This window comes from Xiphias gladius, chromosome 21 (assembly GCF_016859285.1).
Source record: "Xiphias gladius isolate SHS-SW01 ecotype Sanya breed wild chromosome 21, ASM1685928v1, whole genome shotgun sequence".
In the NCBI taxonomy this organism is placed as follows: domain Eukaryota; kingdom Metazoa; phylum Chordata; class Actinopteri; order Istiophoriformes; family Xiphiidae; genus Xiphias; species Xiphias gladius.
In genome coordinates this window covers 21,689,236-21,713,291 of record NC_053420.1, presented here as the reverse complement: position 1 = coordinate 21,713,291, position 24,056 = coordinate 21,689,236, and the positions used below count along the sequence as shown (strand labels likewise).

Below are 24,056 nucleotides of genomic sequence, written 5' to 3'. Positions count from 1 at the left end.
AACCCTATATTCACTTCAGGCTTACTAACCCTTCGTCCAACCTGCAGGTAGTTGCAGGTTAGTTCCTGTTGGCAGGATTTGGACTTGAGCATGGACCTGTCCAGAGTAGCTGAGCCCTTCTGGATCACCTGTCTTGGCTGGCCCATGGTCAATGTGGACCAGGACCCTCCTTTCATATAGTCAGTATCATTCATTACTATACTTCCTGTTCCACCTAGACCACCACCTCCTCCAACCCCAGGCCCAGGGAGTGCCTGATACTTCATGTCATTGCTGCTTTTGGAGGAGCTGATAGTGTTGTAGCCACTGTGGAAGTATCTGTTCTGGCCCCCCTGGCTCTCGTGGCCAGTTGGACGCCCTAGAGTCATCATGGCCATGGTGTTATGGTAGCTGCTCAGATCGCTGCTGTCCAAATCGTCTGAGCTCCAGTAACCAGACATGTTGGAGCGTGGCCGTCTCTTGGCAGTCGCCTCTGATTTTGTACCCCGATCTTTACTTTTGGATCTGCGATTCTGCTTCCCTCCATCCTCTGTGCCAGACGAGCCTCCACCACTGCCAGTAGAGCGTCCATTGACATTTCCTTTCATGTTGTGGCTTTCCAGTGACTGGGACTTTGCAAAGAGCTTCTGTACTGAGTGCAGCATATAACGAATGCGACCAGGACTGTCTGTGCGCTGCTTGGCGGCAGCAACAGCAGAAGTTCGATGGAACTGCAATGTGCTGAATCCATCACGGCCTCCAGGTAGCTGCTTGTCAAACTCCAGCAGACTGGGTGGCGCTTGGTTCTTGGTCATATGATGTGATATAGTTGCTGAGCCACTCGTAATCATAGGTGTTCGTCCGCTCAACCCTGCCATGCCCATGCCCGTTCCCATGCCCATAGACATGGATGTCCCCATGGTCCCTGTACTTATCCCCCCGATACTGTCCCCAGGTGGGGAGAAGTCAGACTGGTCGTAAGAGTTGTAGTGAATCCTGGGGAAGGTGCTGCTGTTGGACAGCTGGTTGTTGAGGGGCAGCATGCAGTCTGGTGGAAAGGAGCCTGGGTTTGCTGAAGGGTAGAGATGGGGTTCCATGGTGCCATAGTGGTCCATTGTGGGGCTCAGCAGGTAAGGGCTGCGTGGCAGGGTGCTGGTCTTCTGAGGGTAGAGGGCCTCTGGATGGCCTGAGGAAGGATCACAGGATTCAGACAGGTGTCTGTTGCGGTTGGTCCCCAACCCTTTCATAATGGCAAGGAGGCCCAACCCTCTAGAAGACCCCCAGGCCAAGGAGAGTTGACTGAAGACCTCGAAGGTGACTCCTAGAAAACAGAGACAAACAGGAAAGAAAAATACAACACAAAAAAGACGAGGGAAGGGGTTTAGAATTTGATAATGTAGTACAAAATACCCAAACACAAACATTCAAGTTAAACAGCAGCTAACAGCTCAGCCGCATAAACGCCCAAATCAGAAAACAAACAGGCTAGCTGAAGGCTGTGAGAGATATACTGTGTGATGAATGAGCCAGCTTTCCACTACCTCCCACAGCGAACATCGGTGTAAAAATGCTGGGAATGGATAGAAAAACAATGTGTGGAATAAAGACAAGCTGTAGCAAGTGGGTCAGGTAATACATTATGGTTAAGATAACAATTGCTGGCAGTCATCTGTAACTCCAGACACCTCCATAGCTATGTGGGGCTTTTCAGCAGTCAATGAACAAGTATCCCCTCTTTTTTGTCTAATAATATTCAGAAAAAGGAGATTAGAAGCAGGATAAAATTAATCATTGCCTTAACATTTCCAATAATGTGTGAACAAATTTTTTGTTTTTTTTTTAGTTGAATTATGGACCCTTTCATAAGAAAACAAACAAATGGGAAATGTTTACAGATAAAAAAAAATCTAAATAATATTGCATATTCTACAGGTTAGTTGTGATACAAAAAAGCCAAATTTCTGGGAGAGCCCTTTCTTTCAGCCTGTAGCACTCTGTCTCTGCCCATTATTCCATCTGTTTCTCTTTCCCTCTCTTCCTCCACTGTTCCTTCTCTCTCCTCCTCCCACCTCCAGTGGGTATCCCTGGCACTGGTCACTGAGCTCCTGTCCTGTCTTTGCATGACGAGCCAAGGATGGTGGGCAGACTGTCATAGTGAAACCAGCAAAGAGGATTTGACCAGCGGGTGGTGGGCGGCAGGAGTTGGCAGCTAAACACCTCCTTGTCCTCCTATTCAAGCTGTGCCAATGCCCTGGCTGGCAAGGCTGCAAGGATGGTACTTCTTGTCATGGAAAATGATAGATGACAACAGATGAGGAATATTATGTAAAGGTAAATCAAAGATGATACCGATTTTTATGGTATTTTTACATCAAAAAAAAAGCATTTGTGTGTAAAAGAAACCCAGGAGCCACCATTCAAACAGTCAGAAACATACAGTTTCTGACAACAGTATTTGTAATTTTACCTCTGTACACCACCAACAAGGATGTGAAAAATAGCCAATGAGATGTGATTGAATACTAGACTTCCAGCTTTAATTCAAAGGGTTTAACAAAAATATTTCATAGTGAAGAAAAACCCCTTCACAACAGGTCAACCAGGTCAAGAACACTCAAGGAGGTAGGCGTATCACTGTCAAAGTCTACAATCAAGAGAGGCCTTCATGAATGTAAATACAGAGGGTTTACCACAAGGTGCAAACCACTAGTAGCAGTCAAGAATTCAAAGGCCAGATTAGACTTTGCCAGATAACCTCTAAAAAAGCCTGCCCAGTTCTGGAACAATATTCTTTGGACAGATGAAACCAAGATTAACTTATACCAGAATGATAGGAAGAGAAGAGTACGGAGAAGGAAAGGAACGGCTCATGATCTAAAGTAAACCACATCACCTGTCAAACATGGTGGAGGCAGTGTCATGTCATGGGCACGTATGGCTCCCAATGGAACTGGGTCACTGGTGTTTATTGATGATGTGACCGCTGATAGAAGTAGCAGCATGAATTCTGAATTGCATAGGGCTAAACTATCTGCTCAGAATCAGCCAAAAGCTGCAAAACTGACAGGATAGTGCTTCACAGTATAGATGGATAATGACCCAAAAAAATGCTGAGAAAGCAACACAAGAAATTGAATATTCTTCATTGGCAAAGTCAGTCACCTGATCTCAACCCACCCCAAATGTTTTTCACTTACTGAAGACAAAACTGAGGGCAGAAAAACCCACAAACAAGCAGCAACTGAAAGCGACAGCAGTAAAGGCAAAGCATCTCAAGGGTGGAAACTCAGCATTTAGTGATGTCCACAGGTTCCAGACCTCAGGCAGTCATTGACCACAAAGCATTTTCATCCTTATTATTATTATTATTATAAAAACAATCCTTATATTTCTAATTATGTCGGTTTGTCTTACTTTTGAGCCTCTGAAAATGAGGGATTAAATATAAAAATGGCTGTAATTCCTAAACGGTTAATGTGATATTTTTGTTAAACCCCTTGAAAGCTGAAAGTCTACACTTCAGTCACGTCTCGATGGCTTCATTTCAAATCCACTGTGGTGGTACACAGAGGCAAAATTACAAAAATTGTGTGTGTCCAAATACTTATGGACCTAACTATCTGATTTCAGCTTCCTATCAGCCTGGTCTACTCTCTTCCTCACAAAAGAGAGACATTTAAATTTTAAGCAAAAAGAATGCTTTTCATTTTTCTATGTTCTGGTTTGAGAGGCATACAATAATAAATAAAGTGAGGTTAAAGGAGCCCTCACATCTAACCTACAAGGCAGGCACAGGCATTGACAACTGTTGAAAGTCAGATTCAAAACTGCACGCTACTACCTTATCTTTGTTGGTGTAGTTAAAATAATGCAGTTTAACAGATTATTCCTCAGTTTTGGGAGTACAGGTTATCTGAAAACCCAGAAATGAATGTTTCCTTCACTGTAGCTTGTGGGCCTAATCAGAAACAATTGGGGGCTCTTTCATGCTACTGCAAAAGTTCCCTGAATCCATCTGTCATTTATTATTAGTTTTGGCAGCTTTTGGAGACAAGCAGAAACCTGGCAGCACTAAAATGACACTTTAAATCAGTATATCTACATAATTTCTTTACATATTGTGGCTCATATTTAATATAGTACCAAATTTCTATCAAATTCCTCTCCAAGGTTTATAAATAGTAGTTATAGTGTATGACAGCATGCAGTAAATTAGATTTTGATTGGAATGACAAAAGAAGAATCATATCTTGATATTAGAGCCCCTGCAGATTTACAGCAGATGTGAAAGAAACTAATAAAGTGGCTAATAACTCAATCTCCTCTTCAGAACAGTACATTTAATCTTAATTTTATCCGGAGGAAGTCAGCTCGGCAGACCAACGACACCTTATTGAAAATTCATTCATTTTCAGCTGCTTCGCACAACCACAGACTACATGGTACTGTTTGCTATGGGGTGTCCTGTGGGCCATTTGATACTGGCCATGTATTTTTATTGCAAAAATACCAGAAAAATAAACTAGAAAACGACAGAAGTTGTTACTAAGGACAGGGAGCAGCATTGCCCACTCTTTTAGACCACATTCTCATTCTGAAAAGTTGAGAATCGCAAATTTGAAAATTGGAAACCAGTCAGCGGTCTAAAAAAAAAAGAACTTCCATATGTCAGCTTCACCCTTTCTCAAGGAAATAAATTGATATTTGCTTTGTAGTCCTGTAAAAGAGCCATTTTAATCAATAAGACAGACATATAGGGAAGGATACCGATAAAAATCTCTGTGCTCACTTTCATAGTGCTAAAAAACCTGTAAAACTGGACACCAGAAATGGAACAAGATAATTTCCGTGCACTGCTCTACAGGTAATAAGTGATGGGACATGCGAAAAGCAGTTCCCTTACAAGATTACACTTCATTTGCAGGCCAGTGTGAATTGATTATGGTTCACTGTTTCAGAGAAGAAGGTGCTGAAATGTATCGTGTGTTACCTTGCCTTTACACAATGTGTGCACACATGCACATTACTTTTACGCACTTCTAGCAATTAGCCATTTGCTAAATCTCCACATGAATTATAAGTTGGCTTTCACGCCACCATTATTAGCATGGTGCAGGCACAGACTCATTTAGTATCATTAACAGAGCCTCTCTGAGTGCCATCTCTGCTGATAGGGTCAAATCCTCTAAATCCTTTTACACCACATTAGCTAACTGCCTCATATCCCATTGTGACACGCCACTCAGCTAAGCTTAGCATACCCTCCTCAATGTGTCACCCAGTACGGCTTGAAATGACGTTCATAGTGGCAATTTTTAATGAATGCAGGATTGTGATTTGTACGGTGCCAGTCAAAAGTTTTGAGCACTTTCACACATTTAAAACATTTTAGCATTCTATGTTAATGCACTGTAATTTTAGATATTTGTACTGTAACATGAGAAAACAAAAGTAAGGTACAGGTATAAGAAAAACGTGTTTATTTTATTGGACATGATCTAGAAACGGCCTAGATCTAAATCACAATATTAAAGGATGTATAGCTTAAACTAATTTTATCTACAATGAAATTCTAGGACATTCTATTACATTTAACCAAAAGTATTAAAATGTAGAGTGTTCTTATTTTCACAGGCAGCGCAGTGGATTAATACAAGGTTCAGTGCGTGTGATAAAAACAAGCTCATGCTGCTCAGTGCTTTATTATACCTAAAAAGCTATCGGTCACCCTGTCAAATAAAGATAGAGAGCAGCTCTTGGAAAATTTTAAGAATCAATCTTTGCCCTCTGAATGAAAATGTTGAACAATATGGTTGCTATACATATAATATGGGATGACTCAAAATGCATGGGAGTCATTGCAGGTTAATATCGTTTATATTACGCAGGGCAAAAACAGCTGTGTGAAAATAAAGGCTTGCAGCTAATGTTTATGGATCCTATATAACCACTGATTTCAGTACTTATGATACAAACCTGCTACAGTATCACTGAAATGTAAAGGTAACAGAGCTCAAGGGGTATTTTGATCCTCAGATAAGAGAAAGAAAAGAATTTAGGTCATTCTCCTGCGTTCATTAGCTAGGTGCTAGAGAGACAAGTGTGTGTTGGCATATCTGTCTGTGTGTACAGCACTCATAGATAATAGTGTCCTCACAAATACATGCACACAACATTGTTAATTTTTTCTGTGTTTGTGTGTGTTTTTACGCCCTGGTTAAGCGTCTGGTGGCAGCATCTCCCTGCCTTGTGCACTGGGGAGCTGCCATCTGCTCCTCCAGAGGGGAAAGGGGTGTTTCGCTTCATGTGCAATTCATGACCTTACTCCTTCTCTCAGCCACCGAAGCCTGAGAGCCACAGGCAGTTGATGGTACTAACCAGAAGAGGGCGATCAAAGTCAATACAAGCTGGACTCTGTTTCTGCCAAGTTCCATCATTTTTTGATGTTTTCATAGGTTATGAGATTAATTGTTCAAGTCAGAATTAACAGAATCATTTGTCAGTCACAGAACCTGACAGAGCACTGGAGATCTGATGAAAATGTATGTGTGGATGTCAAATAATGTTTAAATAATGACTAAAAGCCAAAAGTCATACCTGAAACTCTTTTGTCTCTAAAGCACTCACTATCTTTTCTAATGATGTTCGTAAATCCGGCAGTAACAGTATATTTCAGCCTGGATGTTTACTTATTTGGAGTGGTGCAGGGGCTCTAATTAGACACTCCTTTTTTTTAATAGGGAAGATAGGCCAAAAAATTTATCTTTAACAATACATTGTATTTTATAAGCCTATCAAATGTTTTTTTTATGTAAAGTTTTAGTTGGAGAAATTTTTAGCTACTACAGCTGTCAAATACAGGTAGTGAATTAAAAGGTACAATATTTGCCCATCAAATGTACTAGAATAGAAGTATATCAACAGCTTGAAATGGAAATATTCAAGTAAAGTACAAGTACCTTAAAATTATACTTAAATACAGCATGTGAGTAAACGTACTTGTCAAAAATACAACAGCACTGGAACACTGAAGGGACTAAGGTTTTGGAGTGAAAATGGTTGAATGTAATTAAAAAAGATGTTAAATAGCAGTAAAAAATAAAAATATAAAATACAGGAATCAATTTTGATCCTCAAAAACCCAAACTGGTGGGAGCCTAATGGGGAGCTTCATGTCTTATATAGTACTTCATCATTAATGAGTCTTTATGTCAGTCAGCCTTCTCTCCATTTACCTTCAGTAAAACGCCCTTCTGTCGATATTTGACTATAAAAAAGCAGTAAATGAAGATTTCATCCCTTCTAATCCCAACAATATTTACACGATTCACACATTTCCTGGCATGAAATAGCTCCAAATTGCAATTGAAAGTGAGAATTTTTATTTCCAGTATTTTCATTCACAGATCTAAGCGTTTCCATCCTGGAAATATTAAAACTGATTGATAGATTTTGTATAAAAATATCTCTCGGTTGTCTATGTTGTGACCTGTGAGTAGCCAGATTTTTCAACCCGTGGCCAGTTTCTAGATTGGCAAGTCTGTGGGCAGCCGGATTTAGATGAGGGACTGTGGAAAGGATATCATCCCCTCCTCTGAGCAACACAGGCAGTTTGTCAGAGCACAGCTCAGTCAGTCAGCCCTGAGCCCATCTGCTCCACAGGCTTACAGCGATGCCCTGGAAGACAGGGGGCAGTTCTGTGTATGTGTTTGTGTGTTGTGTCTAAAGGCAGTGTGTGTTACATGTAACAAGACAGACGAATGCTTGCAGACTGCTGGTGAGGAGGAAGGGACAGAAGGAAGTGAGGGAAAAGCTGTGGGGAGAAAGGTGTGGGTTTTGACGACAGTGAAAATGAAAGCAATCTAAAGCGGACAAGAAGGTGTGAAAATGAGTAAATGTGTTGTAAGCTGTGCTCTGGGGAGACGGAGAAGAACTATAAAGAAGCAGAGTAAGCTAAGAGATAGAGAGCAGCAAGTGGGGAGAAAGACTGCATGGAAGAGGAAGAAAGAGAGAGGCTACTTTTTTTTTTTTGCATATTTAAAGGAAACATGCCATGGTTTTAGCTGAGGAGAGGTAATCAGACAGTAGTGGAGGAGAAGATGTGAGTCAGTTAGCAGAGTGTTTGATGCATGTGCTTATCCCAGAAAAGGGTGTGAGGGTGTAAATAAGTTTGATTATGTGAGGCATATGTATGTGCAAGATAATAATTGCCTATGACTGCTTGAGAGATTAGAATTTTCTTAGCTTTGTTTTAAATGATGAAGCTTTGTTCCTTCAATAGAGAGGTAATTGAATAGTCAGTCACTGAATGCCCCTGTGTGCTGAGTGTTTATGAGCTAGCACAAACCCGTACAAAAACTCTCACTTACTGTATATGTATGTGTGTCACGTTATTAATAATTAATAGCGTATATGTGTGTGCACGCAAGTGTGTGTGTGTGTGTGTGTGTGTGAGAAGCAGGCTAACCTTGTCCTAATTACACTCTATCTATTCCATCAGTGCTGCGCTCTGGCCTATTTTCACAGCTATAAATTTACCACTCTCCCCTCTGTTATGATAGATGACCCACTCATTTTAGCCCATCTCTGAAGACTGTGAGCCAGAAAGGAAGTCAGCGAAAGACAGTGGCACCACTTCACTGCTTATTATGGAAATGGAACTTTCCATGTCCTCAAAACTATTTCTGGTTTTGAAGTTGCTGCATTAAATGAGCGTGGTTTCTTATTGTTGTTGCCAGTTTTGTTTTGTTTTTTAGGATGCGGAATGCCTAGTATCAAAAGAACAGTGAATACATATACAGCTGAAGCAAAATGTGCCACCTGGAGATCTCAAGAGTTTCACATTTAAGAAAAGCAGCTCTTTCTTGTTGCTGCAGTGTGCACATTATTTATGAATTTGTAGTCCTCATTATCATAAAATGTTAGCAGTGGCTGGAGACTTCAAGCATCTTTCCTCTCTAAAGATGAGTAATGCACTGAACAACTACCAGGCTTATAGTTGCTATTCTGTCCCCGTCCCTGACCCCTAAAGTGCCTGGAGGGTGCACGTGAAAAGGCAACAGGTCAATAAAATGTCACTCTCTTATATGGCTTAGGTCTGTAAAATAGAAACTTTGTATGTCAAAAAAATGTTTTTTTTTTTTCAATTTCAATTTTTTTTTCAATTTTCCCTCAAGCTGAACTCACTATGTTTACACATCAACAATATGCCTATTGTATTCTAATGTGAAGTATTTCTGAAACACTTCAACAGGTTATAAATAAATGTGAGTGCTCAAAATTCATGTAGCCTAATTATTACTCAATTTATTTTATAATCCACCCAGTGAGCAAACACTGAAGCACTTTCTAAATGTTTGCACTACGGTTCAGGCCCAAAGCCAAGTCTGACTACAAATGGATTTGTACAAACCAGCGCTACTGTTGATTTGAAAATAATAACAAGGGAAAGTGAAAACATTTAATCATAAATCAATATGGTTATATACAGGATGTAGTTTATTCTTTTGACCTTCACCTCTAATCTATGGGGCAGCAGTTATCATGGCAGTGTTTCAACATAAACCCTCCACTCCCACCTCTCTGAACTTGTCGATGTCCCTTTGCAATTCTGCCGGGACAGCCCACCTGTAAGTGTGAAGACAACTGCATGGAAACGACACTAAGCAAAGGCAGAGTTACAAACAAAACAAGTACTACAGATGAAGTGACAGCTGTTGTGAAGGGACTACTATTTCAAAAGAGGGTGGATAGAACATTAAACGACAAGTTCAGATTAAGTCACATCTGTCGATACAATACTCAGATGCCCATGTGCACACTGAAAGAGTTATTTTTCTGTGTAATCATTCCTCAAATTTGTACTGGCTGTTAAATTATCCCTTCATAGCGTGACTCCACTGTAAGAGACTGGGGACAATGTCCAGTTCTTGGTCTCTGCACAAATACATTTTAAAGTTCACTAGACGCTAATAAGTTATAATAAGTAAAATCAAGTGGATATCTTCCAAAGTTACTTTTGAGTCTTTTGAGCATGAAATCCCTCTTTGTGTTTCCACAGACAGTGTTTTCTTGCTGAGCTGCAGGAGAGACAGTAACACAAGAGGGAAGTGCATACTAAAAAGAATTTAACCATGGATGTTATGCACTTCATTTGCCTAAGTCAGAATGCTGAAACCTCACATTAGCTCCAGCACACTGTGGAATGCATTTTTGCATAAACTGTATTAAGATTGACTTGAACTGAACTGAAAAAAATGTGAATCGTCCTTTTAAATATTAAATCTGCAGGAGTATTAGGTTAGCTTCTTGAATTAGAAAAATCTTGGAAAGGATCAAACAATAAACTATATTACTAACTACGATATAACCAATCTAAACCCAATTTTAAGCAGAAGACATGTTGGGCAGACTTTATTTGAGAGTGTATTTTGTAATAGTTGGGAATGACACAGGGATGGGTGTCTCTCACTGGGTGCTGCACACAGTGAAGCACAGACGAAGGAGAGGGTTGTGGGCTACAGCTGTGGCCTCTATCTTTAGATGCAGAAGGACTAGTGAAAACAGAGAGATGCACACATATACATGCACACACACAGACACTAACAGATTTTTATCAATGCACATATATTTGAATGCAAAGACACCATCCAAACATACGCTCTCTCACAGACAGTAAGGATCCACTTCAAAGGCATTATATTCAGTATAAAAGTTCAGGCCAGTATTCAGCCAGTCTTTCAGTACAACTACTGTTTTTGAGTACAACTAAAACTTGAGGATGACATAGTTAAATGAAGGGGTAAGGAAAGGTTTGATGTTTTTATCATAAGTAAACTTTGTAAGACCTGAAAAAGCTTTAATGGAAGCTCTAAATCTTATTCCTAAGCTTCAGCTCAGTGACGTCCTGTGCTGTCTGTGAGTTGCTGCATTGCATGTCTATGAGCTATGAACAGTCAGCCACAGCCTGTTATGAATAACATCACAGCACAGCTATAAATCCCACCAGGATAAGCCTTTAACCTTACCCACTTCAAAATGCCCTTGGCCTGACACACAATAGCCAGAGTTCAATGTAACAAATAAACAAAGCCTTGAACCCCCACATATAAAGCAGCAGAGCAATGAAATTTCCTGCTGTGAAAGGAAAGGTTGAAAATTTACTTCCTGTCAAGATATGAGGGTCTGCCATGTGACAGGGGAGAGAGGACAGGGGTCCCTTCTGGAAACCAAGAGGGTCAACCCTGCATTCGTGCCTCACAATCCCCACGTGATGTCAAAATAATACCCTAATGGCTGTCTGTCAAAATATCAACCTTTCAACTGCCCAGAGATGAGCCGTTGTCTTGACAACAGCCATAAAGCCAGCAGGACAGGCAGAGATGGTTCATATATACAGTTTTATATCACAAAGCCAGCTTACGCGATTTGTACGACTTGTGTTTGTTTGTGAATGAATAGGTAGATCCTCTTTTGCAGAGGAGATCAGTTCAGTAGGCGGTCCCTCAATGTGGCCCAGGACACATTCGCATACACGGTGCTAAACGAATGTGGCCACATGTGGCCCAGACCACCTCCAAATGTGGTATAGCGATCGCTTCTCAATCCTTCCTCACTGCTTCTTGGGTGCATTCACAACGGTACTTAGAGCTGTCCACTTTTGATCAGATCACCCAAGATGCATGTTAATGCCAAGCGTGAACAGGGCCTAAGAGTCTACAGCCATGCTAGCAGCTCTGTGAGGCTGCACTTACGCAAAGCTTTGAGCTAAATGCTAACTAGGCTAAATTCTAACTTATGGCAACTTATGTTGAGCAGGTATTACTGTTTACCATGTTCACCATCTTAGTTTAGGGCGTTAGCGAGCAACATTTGCTAATTACAACTAATGGGAATGTCAATAGCTTTGCAGCTAAAAGTTAAGAAATCACCAAAGTCATTCCAAATCGTACCAGATATATTTACAAACTCTCCAGTTGATTATCAAATTTCCATTGGCTTTGCTATCGTATAACAAGTCTCAAACCTATAATAAACTACACCTCAATCTCTGTTCATTCTACAATTTGACCTCACAATTGGTGATAACCATGTTTTCAGTTTTCAGATGATATTATGAGCTTTAGGATTACTTGTACCTCACCCCTGAAAACCCTGCCTAAAATTTTCATGATTCATTCAGATAAAGCATAGCACTGTTGAATTTTAGCATTTAACTCAACTTGTAGAACCATGGGTTGTAGAGCTTCCTGGTCTTGATCATCTTTACTAGTTCATCAACTGTAAGAGAGAAATTTTTTCTCTCTCAATTCACTTTTACAGCACATGAAAGAACTGGAACAAAGCACACTCTGCCATTATATATAAACATGAGTCCTGTTTCTTCTTCATGTTTTAGTACCCGTGGAATTGTGAATTTGACATGCTGGAAAAAAGTATGTAGAAGTGCAATGAAAATGATAGAACAGAGACAATTTTGCAGTTGCATATTTTCCACACTCACAAAAGCAAAGGATTAACTGATAAAGATACTCAACAATAGTTGGATTTCCAACTCAACATTGTGTTAATACAGTAGATCTAAAAGCTCTAAACAAAGAATAAGGGGCTGTTTTTCTGTTGTGTAGTTTCAGGGTGTGATTTCTAAATTAGAGGCATCTTTAATACTTTATCAGTACCTCATCAACAGTCTCCCATAAGGTTTCCTTCCCACTGTGGTTTAAATATCACCACTGAGACTCACTACCTTGTTAAACTGCACTGAAGCAGGTAGTGCGAATCTTTGCTGATAGGATTTCTGAGTCAGGAAGGATGTTGACCTTGACATTGTAACACTATTTGAGTGACATTAATTAATTTTTTACATGTTCTATTCACAAGAGAGCTTGTCCTCATATATTAGAACATATCCATTTAACAAATGTTTTCTCTGGCATGACTCATCTGAAAATCCACAAATTTCAGAGGTAGCAGTACATCTAATCTTGGTGGGAAACCAACAATCCATCCAACAGAAGGCCGAAAAATAGGGTGGTTCATGCCTCATTTCAAATATGTTTGTGCACAGCATATTACAGGCAGCAGTAAATGGGATGAAATAATTCTGTAGTCTTGTAGAGTTGATTCCCAGTATGTATTCAATGCGTAGGACAGTAAGAGCACTTTTGCATTGTCCTAGTCATACTAAAAAGGGTTTCAACGACTGCTTCTTACTGTCTGCACACATAAGAGGCTTTTTAATAGCAAAGGATGAGCACTTTATAATGCAAGTGTGTTGAGAGATGAGAGAGGAGGGAAGGAGTGAAGAGACAAAAGAAGTTCAACACTGTGATTCGGGGAAATTGCCACAGTCTCCTTCTCTTTGTGCGCAGACAGCTAGGAGAGAGTAATGCATCAATCACAGCTGTCTTTTGCAGCCCTGCTCTCCTCCCTACATTCTTGTTCACAGAGTGAGCACAGCTTTGATCATAATGTTTCAATATTGTGGTCATATCCTTTCTGCCTTTCCTCTGTGAAGCTATCATTTATCTGATTATCCACTGGCAAATGCTGTGTCTCACTTTGACCTAAAAAGGAGTGCATGAATTAATCTGCCACAGTAAAAATAGTAAGATTAATTTGTTATCAAGCAATGGCGCACCTTTTGTGCACGGTTACTGTACAAAAGCCGGTGTCAAATGCAACCCTCCCGATCCAATTCTAACACCTCTAGCATGGCCTATGTTGTGTGCGATGTCAGCTACACCCTCTCATCCTCCACCCTAGAGGAGACCTGCATCTGGGGCCTTATGGGGAGGATTGAGAGGAGACCTGTGATTGGAGCATCCTGTTATCTCCTAACCACAGCAACGCGGCTGGCAGGACCCCTGTTTCTGCAGAAAAGTGGCAATATGTGTGTCTATATGTAGGTCTGCTGAAGTGTCTGTGTGTGCACGCATGTGAATGTCAAGAACTATATTTGTATGCAAATGTGTGACTCTCCGAGTGCACATGTGTTCATGTGATGTAGGACTTGTGGATGTAAATATTTGGGAGAAACTACAAAGATAGAATCTTTTATGTGTGTGTGTGTATCTGTGTGTGTGTGTGTGTGTGTGTGTGTGTGTGTGTCTGTGTGTGTGTGTGGTGTGTGTGTGGGAATGAAGGGCAATGGCTTGACATTGTATGGTAGAAGTGTTCATGTTTGTGGGTATAATCCTTTAACTGAATCTGGTGCAGTACCATGTATACAGTTTCAAATTTCCATTAAAATGACAAACTGGCGAAGAGAACCATATCAAAACCTTCTGAAGCTTTTCTCAAAAGGCAGATCCACAGGTTCATTATATAGGTTCATAATATTGTTGGTGGGATTTGTACAACTTGTGTTCACTGATATTTAGCGATTCAAAGACCATTACATACAGCATTCACTCTCTCTATGACAAACATAATGTAATCCTGCAGACACAATGTGCAATTTTTCACTCTGTAATTATATTATTACAATTCACAATTACACAAGACCAGGACTAAAACTTTCTATCATCTCAAGTCATTCCTGTCTATAATTGAGTACTATAAATCTTATTTTCTTACAATAAGAGAAAAACCCAGCCAGTAGTGGACAAATATTACAACTTATTTCCCATACAAACAATTTTCAATATTCCAGAGTTTTCTAGATATGAGTGTTTGAATAAGGCAGGTTGGTTCACCAGAATCAAGAAAAATAAAATTGTATTTTAGAAAATACTTGAAACTAGTGTTTTTGTATCGGAAACAAGGTTCATTCTTACTGCACTTGCAGATCATAATAAATGAATTTACAATATCAATGGATCTGTGTAATGACAAAGTGTTTAGCCTCTTTTAGCTCATTGTTTTGGTTTTACACCCTTTTTACAGCCTTTTTATAGCAAATTTACTGTTGCGGTTCAGTCTCAGCGCTCTGTTTAACTTAGTTTCCAGCTTTAAGCTCTCTTCAGTGAAAAAAACTCTGATAAACCCACTGTATGCTACCTGCCAAGAATAGCAGACAGCAGACAGACAAATTTAGTGACTAGCTGGCGAACATACTGGACCATTCAGCTGCTGATAAGAGTCTGATATTTCCATCAGAAGGTTGTAGGGACCACAACAGCAGGACACTGAAAATTGGACTTACATTTGCCAGGTGGCCAGAAACATGACTCCAAATGTTGCTCTGTGTCTATTGGCTCTGTAAATAGCAAACTGTTTTGTTAACGTGTTCACCATATCAAATATATAGGGTGATAATGTGTCAATGATGTGTTTAAAGTTTATTGCACTGCCCCACATGGCCAGAAAAAAAAAAAAAAAATAGCCGATGTGTGTTAAAGGATTAAATTATAGGTTTAAAAAAAAAAAAAAATGATAAAAATGATTTTTTTGCAGTGCATTTGTTATCTGGGCTGGAGTTTACTATAAACTTAATCTACTTTAGAGTGAATGTGCTATAAAACATTTTTCTCTAAACTTGTTCCCAACATCTCACATTCCCATTCTCTGAAAGCTGCAGCTTCCTATCTTTGCTGTAAGCAGCTCTAACCGACTACATTGCCTCGAGGACTGCTGGAAAGCCACAACACCAGTTTCCAGGTGTAAAGCGAGCGAGTCCTGCCAGGTTTTACATGCAAGCACTGAAACTTCTGGAAAACTCGCCGGAGAGTCTCACATGCTCATCCATTATTGATAGTGCTTTAAGCCTTCCTTGTGCGCGGGATGACAAACTAAAAACTGGAATTGGCAACTCAGTAGCATTATACTGAAGGAAGGGTTGTGTTTGAAAGCTTGTCCTGCAGTGAGTCATCCTTTGATGTCCAATCAGTGTGTTTGCAGGGAATAGCAATTAGCTACTAATAAATGATGTCAGCAGTGAATCTCGTCCCTGATGGGTAGTGAGGAGAGGGGAGTTAAAGGTTACAGTTTCAAGGCTATGCTCTGTGCACGCATAACTTTTTGTGTACTTAATTAATTTAAAAGAAACTGAGTACTGAATGCTGAGGTCAGGCAAAAGACTTACATTGGCAGCTCATTCCTCAGGAGGCCCGATCTGAGAAGGAGGAGGTTTCCTGAAAGACATAGGAGGAAAACTGTGTTCATGGTTCATGTGTGCTGTGAACCCATACAACCATGTCATGCTTTACATGTTAACCAACAGGAAAACCTGAGCATGTTTTGCTACAGACGCACACCCACAGGAACAAACAGACACACAAACACTTTTCCATGCAGCATTGCAAATTGGGTGAAAATAATCTGATTGATAACCAGTGCTTGAGGGTAACTTGTGTGCAGGCTCAGGCCAGCGAAGTATCAGGGAGCAGCCCCACCTTGTTGTCTACATTACTCTTCTTTGCCCTACTTTCTCTCACTTTTCCTCCCCTCCCACACCTTGGAGCTTAGTACAAAGGCACCGACTTGCTTTGGCACATTTCAATCACGGTAGTCTCCCACTCATCCATATTCCAGTCGCTTTTTTTAACACCTGCAGTGTTACAAAGGCTATGACAATGTTGGATCGGGGCACTTTTCACCCCAGGCCTCTGCAACCATTCATACACTCTCCACATGTCTTGTCTGATAAGACTACAGAGTCACTCTTAAGAGTTTGATCAGTGCTTGGACACAAGATTGTGTGTGTGCATGTGAGTGCATGCTTGAGTTTATTATATTTATCTCTAGTTGTCTGTATTAACATTCTTTCTGACATTCTTTGTTTTCTTTGTATCATTTTTATTGTCAGAGAAGCAGTTCAAGCTTCTCAGCACCAACCACAAAAGGCCCATACTCTGACAAGTGCCATCCAAAATCAATGGGAAAACGACTCTCTGAGGTCATACATCAAACTGCATCCCAGCACTTGTTTTGCATTATGGATTCCTCTTTTCCTCAAATATTCTGTAAGAAGACGCCTTTGTTCATCAATCCCATAAGCACTCAAATATACAATGTGTAAAAGGTATAACCTTGATGTTAATATTCAAATGCTGCAATGGTGTGTGTTATGCTACCGCTTTATTCATATACACGTATCCAACTCACAGTGTGAAAATTGTTGGATATTCTATTTGATATTTTGGGTTTTTGTCCGCTGTTCATCTGTGAAGTATTTGATGGTAGCAAGCATACAAGTAGAGTGGATGGCAAATAAACAACACAAGTATTCAGTACAAAAAAAACATACAGTCACCACACAGGAACAGAAATGTAGAATGACACATCCGTGAATAAATATCCACAAGGTGTCACAGAATGTCTCATAGGGGCTTTTTCTCATTCTGGATCAAGGATCAAGTTATGCTAGAACAGAACTCGTTTATTTGACATTTTGTCCAACCACATTGGAAATCAGAAGTGTTATTAGCTATTTACAATGACCATACTGGAAGATGGAGTGAAAACCTGACCATCATGGAGATGCAATATTGTTTAAATAAGGAAATAACTGGGCACTATTTTCAGACTTTTTTTTTTCCGGGAAGGCAATCGTTGTGCTACACTCACTACACTCACATGAAAATTAGCCCATTCCACCCAATAACTCTGCTGCTGCCCCACTGTCTCAAACCCAAGTACTCTCGATTGCAAAATCAAGTGCTTGTGTTGGAAAATTTCTCTGAACATTTCCACAAGTTCTAAAACCTTGATGACAAAATAGTTTGTTTGCCATTCCAAAAATGACCCATGTGGGCATTGGCTGATCAATTGGAAAGACAGGACAGTTTGTCAGTGCTTTCCAAACCTGTAGTCATAAAAATATTTCACATCACGGTTTTTTAACGGCCTCTGTGGTTAAGTTTAGTTTTTAGAATGAAAACTCCCGGGTTAATGTTGGTTGAAGATTGTGGTCATGGTTAAATGAAACCAGCGTTGACAGTTAGTAGGAGACAAAAGGTAAACTGCATTCACCCATGTTGAAATCATACCCAACAATCCACCCCAAACATTTCTGCTAAGAGGTTTTCTGGCGCTTCAACATCACGGTACCTCTGCCTATGCTTCTGAATGAGAACAGTCATTATTCGCAGGGCCACAAGAGGCCTTTGGCAGGAGAAAGTCAACACTGGTTGCAACTTATTCAGCTGATTCAAATCAACATTCTGGTGGCTGTGGCTCAGGTGGTAGAGTGAGTCATTCATTAGTCGCAGCGTTAGTGGTTCCACATGTCAAAGTGTCCTTGAGCAAGACGCTTAACCCAGTGTGCAGGCATGTCAGTGTGTGAAGGCCAAAATAAATATTGAATAATTGCAGACCATTTACCATTTTAAGTGTTTAAATAAAAGACCAATGCTGTCATCTCTTCTATGTGAGGACAGTCTTGAAATATTCATTACTTCAGTGTTAATAATGCAGGAAGTTTTTACCGGGAGCTGAATTATATGCAGAGGTCTCCAAAACAAACAGACCCGGTGATAAATCCGGTAAAAACACTGAATAAAGCAGTTTCACATTAAAAATCAGCGTTTCTCTGATGCTGTTTGGCGGCCAAAGGACGTATCTAGGTTTGAAAATAGCTGGAAACATTTGGGATAAGGCAAGCCCACAACTCAACAAAATATATAACATAGGCCTAGTTATTTTTAGACATTTTAATGTGGAAAAGTTACATATTATACCTTTAGTTACACGAACTTACTGCCATTCAGCCATCTTGAGAGGTTCGAGGCAATACAAAATGTCATGTTCCTCGAGCACATTATTCAGAATGGCATATAGATGCACCACGCTGCCCTGAACATCCACAGCCATTGTAAAATTTGCAAAAACTGTTAAACCACTGTGGTTAACTTTGATTTTTGGGACAGGATCAACAATCACAAAACTCAAAAGTGCTGTGACCTTTTGCAATAAAATGTCAAAGAAAATTGCACAGACACACAAACACACATACACACAACTCTTAACAGTGTTAAAGGTCATCTCATATCGGCTTCAAAGTGTTATTCAGATGAACTTAAATGATAAGAACAAAAAAATAATCCAACATCTCTTCTTAGTAACCATTATCAATATGGATCACAGTAATTGGACACAGAATAAAAGGGATTTTAAAGTAAGCAGTAATTGCAAATGTATAAGATAACAATGCTGAACGGTAATGGGTAAAGCTGATTCTCCTTCCCTTTTACCATGTACAGCTGAAGCTACATCAGGAAGCCATTAGGATCCCTTACACTTCCTGGGAGAACAGATTCTCACACATTTTCAAGCTTATTCATAAAGCATAGATGAACTTGAATAGGAGACAAATGAAAGGCACTCTATGGAGTTTTGGGGATTGAATTGGAAATGGGATTCATGCCAAAACACTCTTCCCTTGCTTCATCGCCCACTGGAAATTCAAAGGACTTATGTCAAATTGCAATTCACAGCACTGGGTTTGTTGGGGCAGAGTAAGTTAAATTAGAAATGAGATTGGGAAACAGATTGAGGCATCAGGCTGGGGGAATCTGCTGATTGGGCTCTTCATTTCGGGTATGCATTATAAATGTCTCTTCATCTCTCTCACTCGTGGAATGCATGGACTTTAAGTCCTGATGGAAATTGGCCTCAATTCAGAAAAAAATTACATTATATTAGATGTTTCAGATTTTGTAGTTAAATTGAGTGCATTGATGATTGAGGATTACTCTTTTTTATCACAGCAGATGTCTCGCAGCAGGAAAAACAAACAATCAAATAAACAAAACAAAACAAAACAGCACAAAACAACACAACACAAAGCAAAAACACGTACTGGATCTAAACACGAGAAGAGTCTCTGTGGAGCCCAGGCAAGAACTAATATATTTTGTACTACTGACTGAGAGCTCTTGAGGGTCATTATGGTCTGTCCATGCCTCTTGTACACAGGAACACACTGATGCTGGTTACAGTAGGGAATTCTGTTCAGCCAGGAATTACTCATTGTAATGATTTCTTATATGACAGTACATTACAAATGTTACGAGATGCAAGCGTGGCTAATTACATTTCCATTTACAATTTACTTATTAACTTTTTGTAATGAATGGTACTTGTTAGGTTAATCTTAATGCAGCAGACATTTCACTTATACTCAAGTGGATTTTGAAAAAATCATGCTTTTATGGATTTCCATTGAATTTTGTACAAATAGATGAATCCTAATGATTTTTGTGACCCCTGAGTTTTCCTCTCGCGCCACCATGAGGTTGACATTTGTGGTTTTAAATGAAATGTCTTGACAACTATTGGATGGATTGCAGTGAAATTTGGTACACACATTCATGTGCCCCTCAGGATGAACTGTATTAACTTTGGTGATCCCTTCATTTTTCATCTAGTGCCATAATCAGATCACAATCATCAGCCTCAGCTGCACTTTCTGTTACATTTTTATTAGCAAACATTAGCATGCTAGCATGCCAAACTACGATGGTGAGCATGGTAAACATTATGCCTGGTTAGCATCAGCATGTTAGCATTGTCACTGTGAGAATGCCAGCATGCTGGCATTAGCATTTAGCTCAAAGAACCACCCCACAGATTGATTGTGATGGCTTTTACTTTTACTTGCAGCTCTATCAGTTCCTATGGCAGCCACCGGTTGGTTCGTTTTACCACTCAATAATGGTGTTAAAGTGACAGCAGTGCATATTCTTTATTATGGCTGATGCTGCAGCCGGAGATTCAGATGAGCCAACATATTCCTAGCCTCACTCTTTCTTTCTCTGCGGGAAAATCACTTTCAAACCATCACTGGCAGCTCAGGCAGTCAGACCAATTCTGAATGCTGGTTTGAGGTCGGAGCACTGCAATGACGCAGAGCTGACTCAGGAAATCAGGAAAGTCGGTCCATTTAGACGGTGTTTACGCTCACAGGTTCAACTCCATATAAATACTGCATATCATACATCATAAGTTACTCATGAAGTTGAGTTTTCTTTTCACTAGACACTTTCTTAAACTTACTCAAGTTGTTAACCACTTGATGGAATCATTCACTTGCTGTCAGTTCTCAACCATGAAAACCATTTACTGCATAACCCGAAGGTCCCTATGTAAAACGTAGTGACAAACATCGATTATTCAAAGGCTGTAACTGCAGTATGTAAACAGGTACATAGATGTTGTAGAAACTATATCGAACTGAAGAGGAAAAGGCTGGTGAAAAGGGCAACAGATAGGAGAGTACTTTAGAAATCTGTTGGGCCATTTCATCAAGAGGGGGGGCGAGAACTTCTCTTACTTACACAATTTGTAGTATTCAGGGAGCAGATGGGAGGCAACTTGAGTGTGACCGAAGATGAATCCCACAAACGAGGCAGTGTGACAACGCTTTTGGAAAGAATCACACGCTCATTCCAAAAATCTCAGCATGTTATAATTATGTAAATGACTCAGTAGCTGGCATCGGATATGGCAACTAGATTAAATGTGGTCACTGCAATAATGGGTCTGGGTGTGTGTGTGTGTGTGTGTGTGTGTGTGATTGTGAGAGAGAGAGAGAGAGAGAGAGAGAAAAAGAGAAAAAGAGAGAAAGAGGTCTGAGTGCAACATAATGTGCCAACATTTTGTTCATTTATTAATGTTAAATTTGAAAATAATCCTTTTGAGTCCCTTTGATCTTGAAATAAAGACATTTGTGGTGTTATCAGTTTGCAACCAGCACGCTGAGGTAGCTTTAAAAAGAGCTACCTTGAGACATTTATGTTATGAAGAACAATGATTTGGTGATTAACAGATTGTGAGTACTGTAGATCTAATCAGAATTTGCTGAGGAATATGGAGACATAATGTCCATTTCCCCTATCTTTAGCATTTTGCATCTTTGATTTTACAGATGCCGCATTGTTCACAGTGATTTTATAGAAGTATTGTCTTTTTTTTTTTTTTCCCGTGGCTCTTCCATGATATTGTATTTTGAGGAGTGCAGACTAGAATTAATCAAGATGGTAAATCTCACTGATGAGCTACATTCAAAATGTTAGAGACAATCTCGTTGTCTGTCTTTGTCTCTTATTGTTAATTTGTTATTGCTAATTTTCAATACCTAATGCAGAATCATGTTTTATGAAGTTCTGTGGGCACAAATTTTGAATTACAAAATATTATAAAATAATCTGTTTTTTTTTCCTCTTTACCTGGGCAAAATGAAAGAGTTCTTTAACTTGAAAACAGATACCTTTGCATGATTTCAAGTCTTCCACTAGCCACTACACATCAGTGAAAGCACTGAACTCCTCTGCTCTGCAGAGGATCAGAAGCTGTTTGGGGACTGCTGCCTGTTTTCATGTTCGTTCCCTCCATGCTCTGAGCAAGGGGATGATGTAGAGAAACAGAGAGAGAGAGAGAGAAAGTGGTGGGAAACCAGCCAGCTCAGACTGTTCTCAGGGCTGAAAAGTCATACACAAAAATAAGTTGAAAATAAACCTTGCTTGCGCTTTGGTTCATAAAGCTCAAAATAAACCATTAAGTCTTCAGGGATGCAGTGTCAGTGCTAGACAAAGATCAATTGACCTTTCTCTTTATCTTTTCATTTGACATTGAATCAACCCACACAAGACTCATACAAATACAGTGAAATATCTGACTTTAACAGCACCAGTATTCATTACTCTGTAGCTCTCACAAATAGCCCTCAAGTTCTCTTTGTCACCATCACCAAAAACTCCAGCACTGACGTCCCCTGACCTCATAATTCATGGTGCTTCAGAAAATAAATACAACACTGACAAAAACAAATAAATAAGTAAATCAATTAGGTAATGCAGTTCTAATCACTTACAATGTACTTAAACATTAGTGCAGTTGTGCCTTACATATTTGTAGTCACACTGAGTAGGAGACATAAAAACAACCCATTTCACACATGTTTTGTCCAGTCACTTCTTACACATAGTCACAATGACATCATTTTCTTCTGTGGTCCATTTTAGTACAATATTTTCATGCTGCAACTTATCCATAGCTGCACTGAACTGCAAAAGCCTTCTTTTTGCTTCTAGACCTCCTGATTTCTGCATATTTAAACCTATTTTTTCATCGTCATAACTTAACAAATGACCCAATTTAAGATGGTATATTTTTGCTGTAGGCAGCTTTTTCTGATCAGAAACAAGTTCAAAGAACAAGTTCAGAAAACATTTTGAAACAGTTATTTTTGGGAACACAGGTTTCTTTTTCTTCCATTTCCTGCAGATGTTTTAATTGGATCACCAAAGGTTTCCTTGAGACAGGATTTCATTAAATATAATGACTTTAACCTGATGTCAAGTTTGGCTTCGATATTTTCTTTCTCTGTTGATGCAGTTCATAATCCGCAGGTGTATTTCAAACCACTTTTGAGCTTTCTGACAACCAAAGGCCAGATAATAATGGCAGAAAAGTGTTAACTAAAGACATAATTTAAGTTTTGAGCTGACCAGTCTTAACATTCAAAATCAGTGCTCTGATTCTTCCAGAGAATAATCGAGAAATTAGTTTTTGTATATTCGCAGACCAGCACCAATCCCTTTTTTTTTTTTCAAATAATGAGTGGCAGCATTCTTTAATTTGTGTTGGCATATTTACTAAACTGGTTGCTGATGGAGAAGTTGGTTCCTTTTATTTCCTAGAATTAAAAAGGTACAAGTCAATTTGCCATCCAAATCAATTAGAGGGACTACTTAATTACAATAAATTAGTCTTGAAACATCAGTTGCTTGTCTTGTGTACTCAGCTCAAGCATTTCGAAACTCAATCTCACCTCAATCAATATATACTTTCTTCAGCTCTTTTATTGTTTATGGAATATCATAAAAGACAAATGCTTACATTATGTAGTATAGTTAAAGATGAAGAACATGTAGCTCAGTGTTTTTTTCGCACATACTCCGCAAGCAGTCATAGACCAGCCAGTCCATGTTCTATTCAGCCATGTGAGACTATTTGTATTGTTTAACAAATTTCTGTTTGTATTACATACAGTGCATTCAGAAACTATTCAGACCCCTTCACTTTTTTCGCATTTTATGTTGCAGTCTTATGCTAAAATCTTTTAAATTTATTTTTCCCCTCATCTGTCTATACTCAATACCCAATAATGACAAAGTGAAAACAGAATTTTACAT

At 39.5% G+C, this 24,056-nt stretch overlaps 1 protein-coding gene across 1 annotated transcript in view; it reads right to left on the bottom strand.

Annotated features, from left to right (window-relative positions):
- The window catches only part of dlgap4b (discs, large (Drosophila) homolog-associated protein 4b), a 106,152-nt gene that overhangs the window by 24,883 nt on the left and 57,213 nt on the right, over positions 1–24,056 (bottom strand). Inside the window, exons 4-5 of the mRNA XM_040159720.1 lie at positions 16,004–16,052; positions 30–1,300 (exon numbers count right to left, since the gene is read on the bottom strand). Coding sequence (XP_040015654.1) covers positions 30–1,226 — 1,197 coding nt within the window. The 5' untranslated portion in view covers positions 1,227–1,300; positions 16,004–16,052. The remainder of the gene's footprint in view (positions 1–29; positions 1,301–16,003; positions 16,053–24,056) is intronic.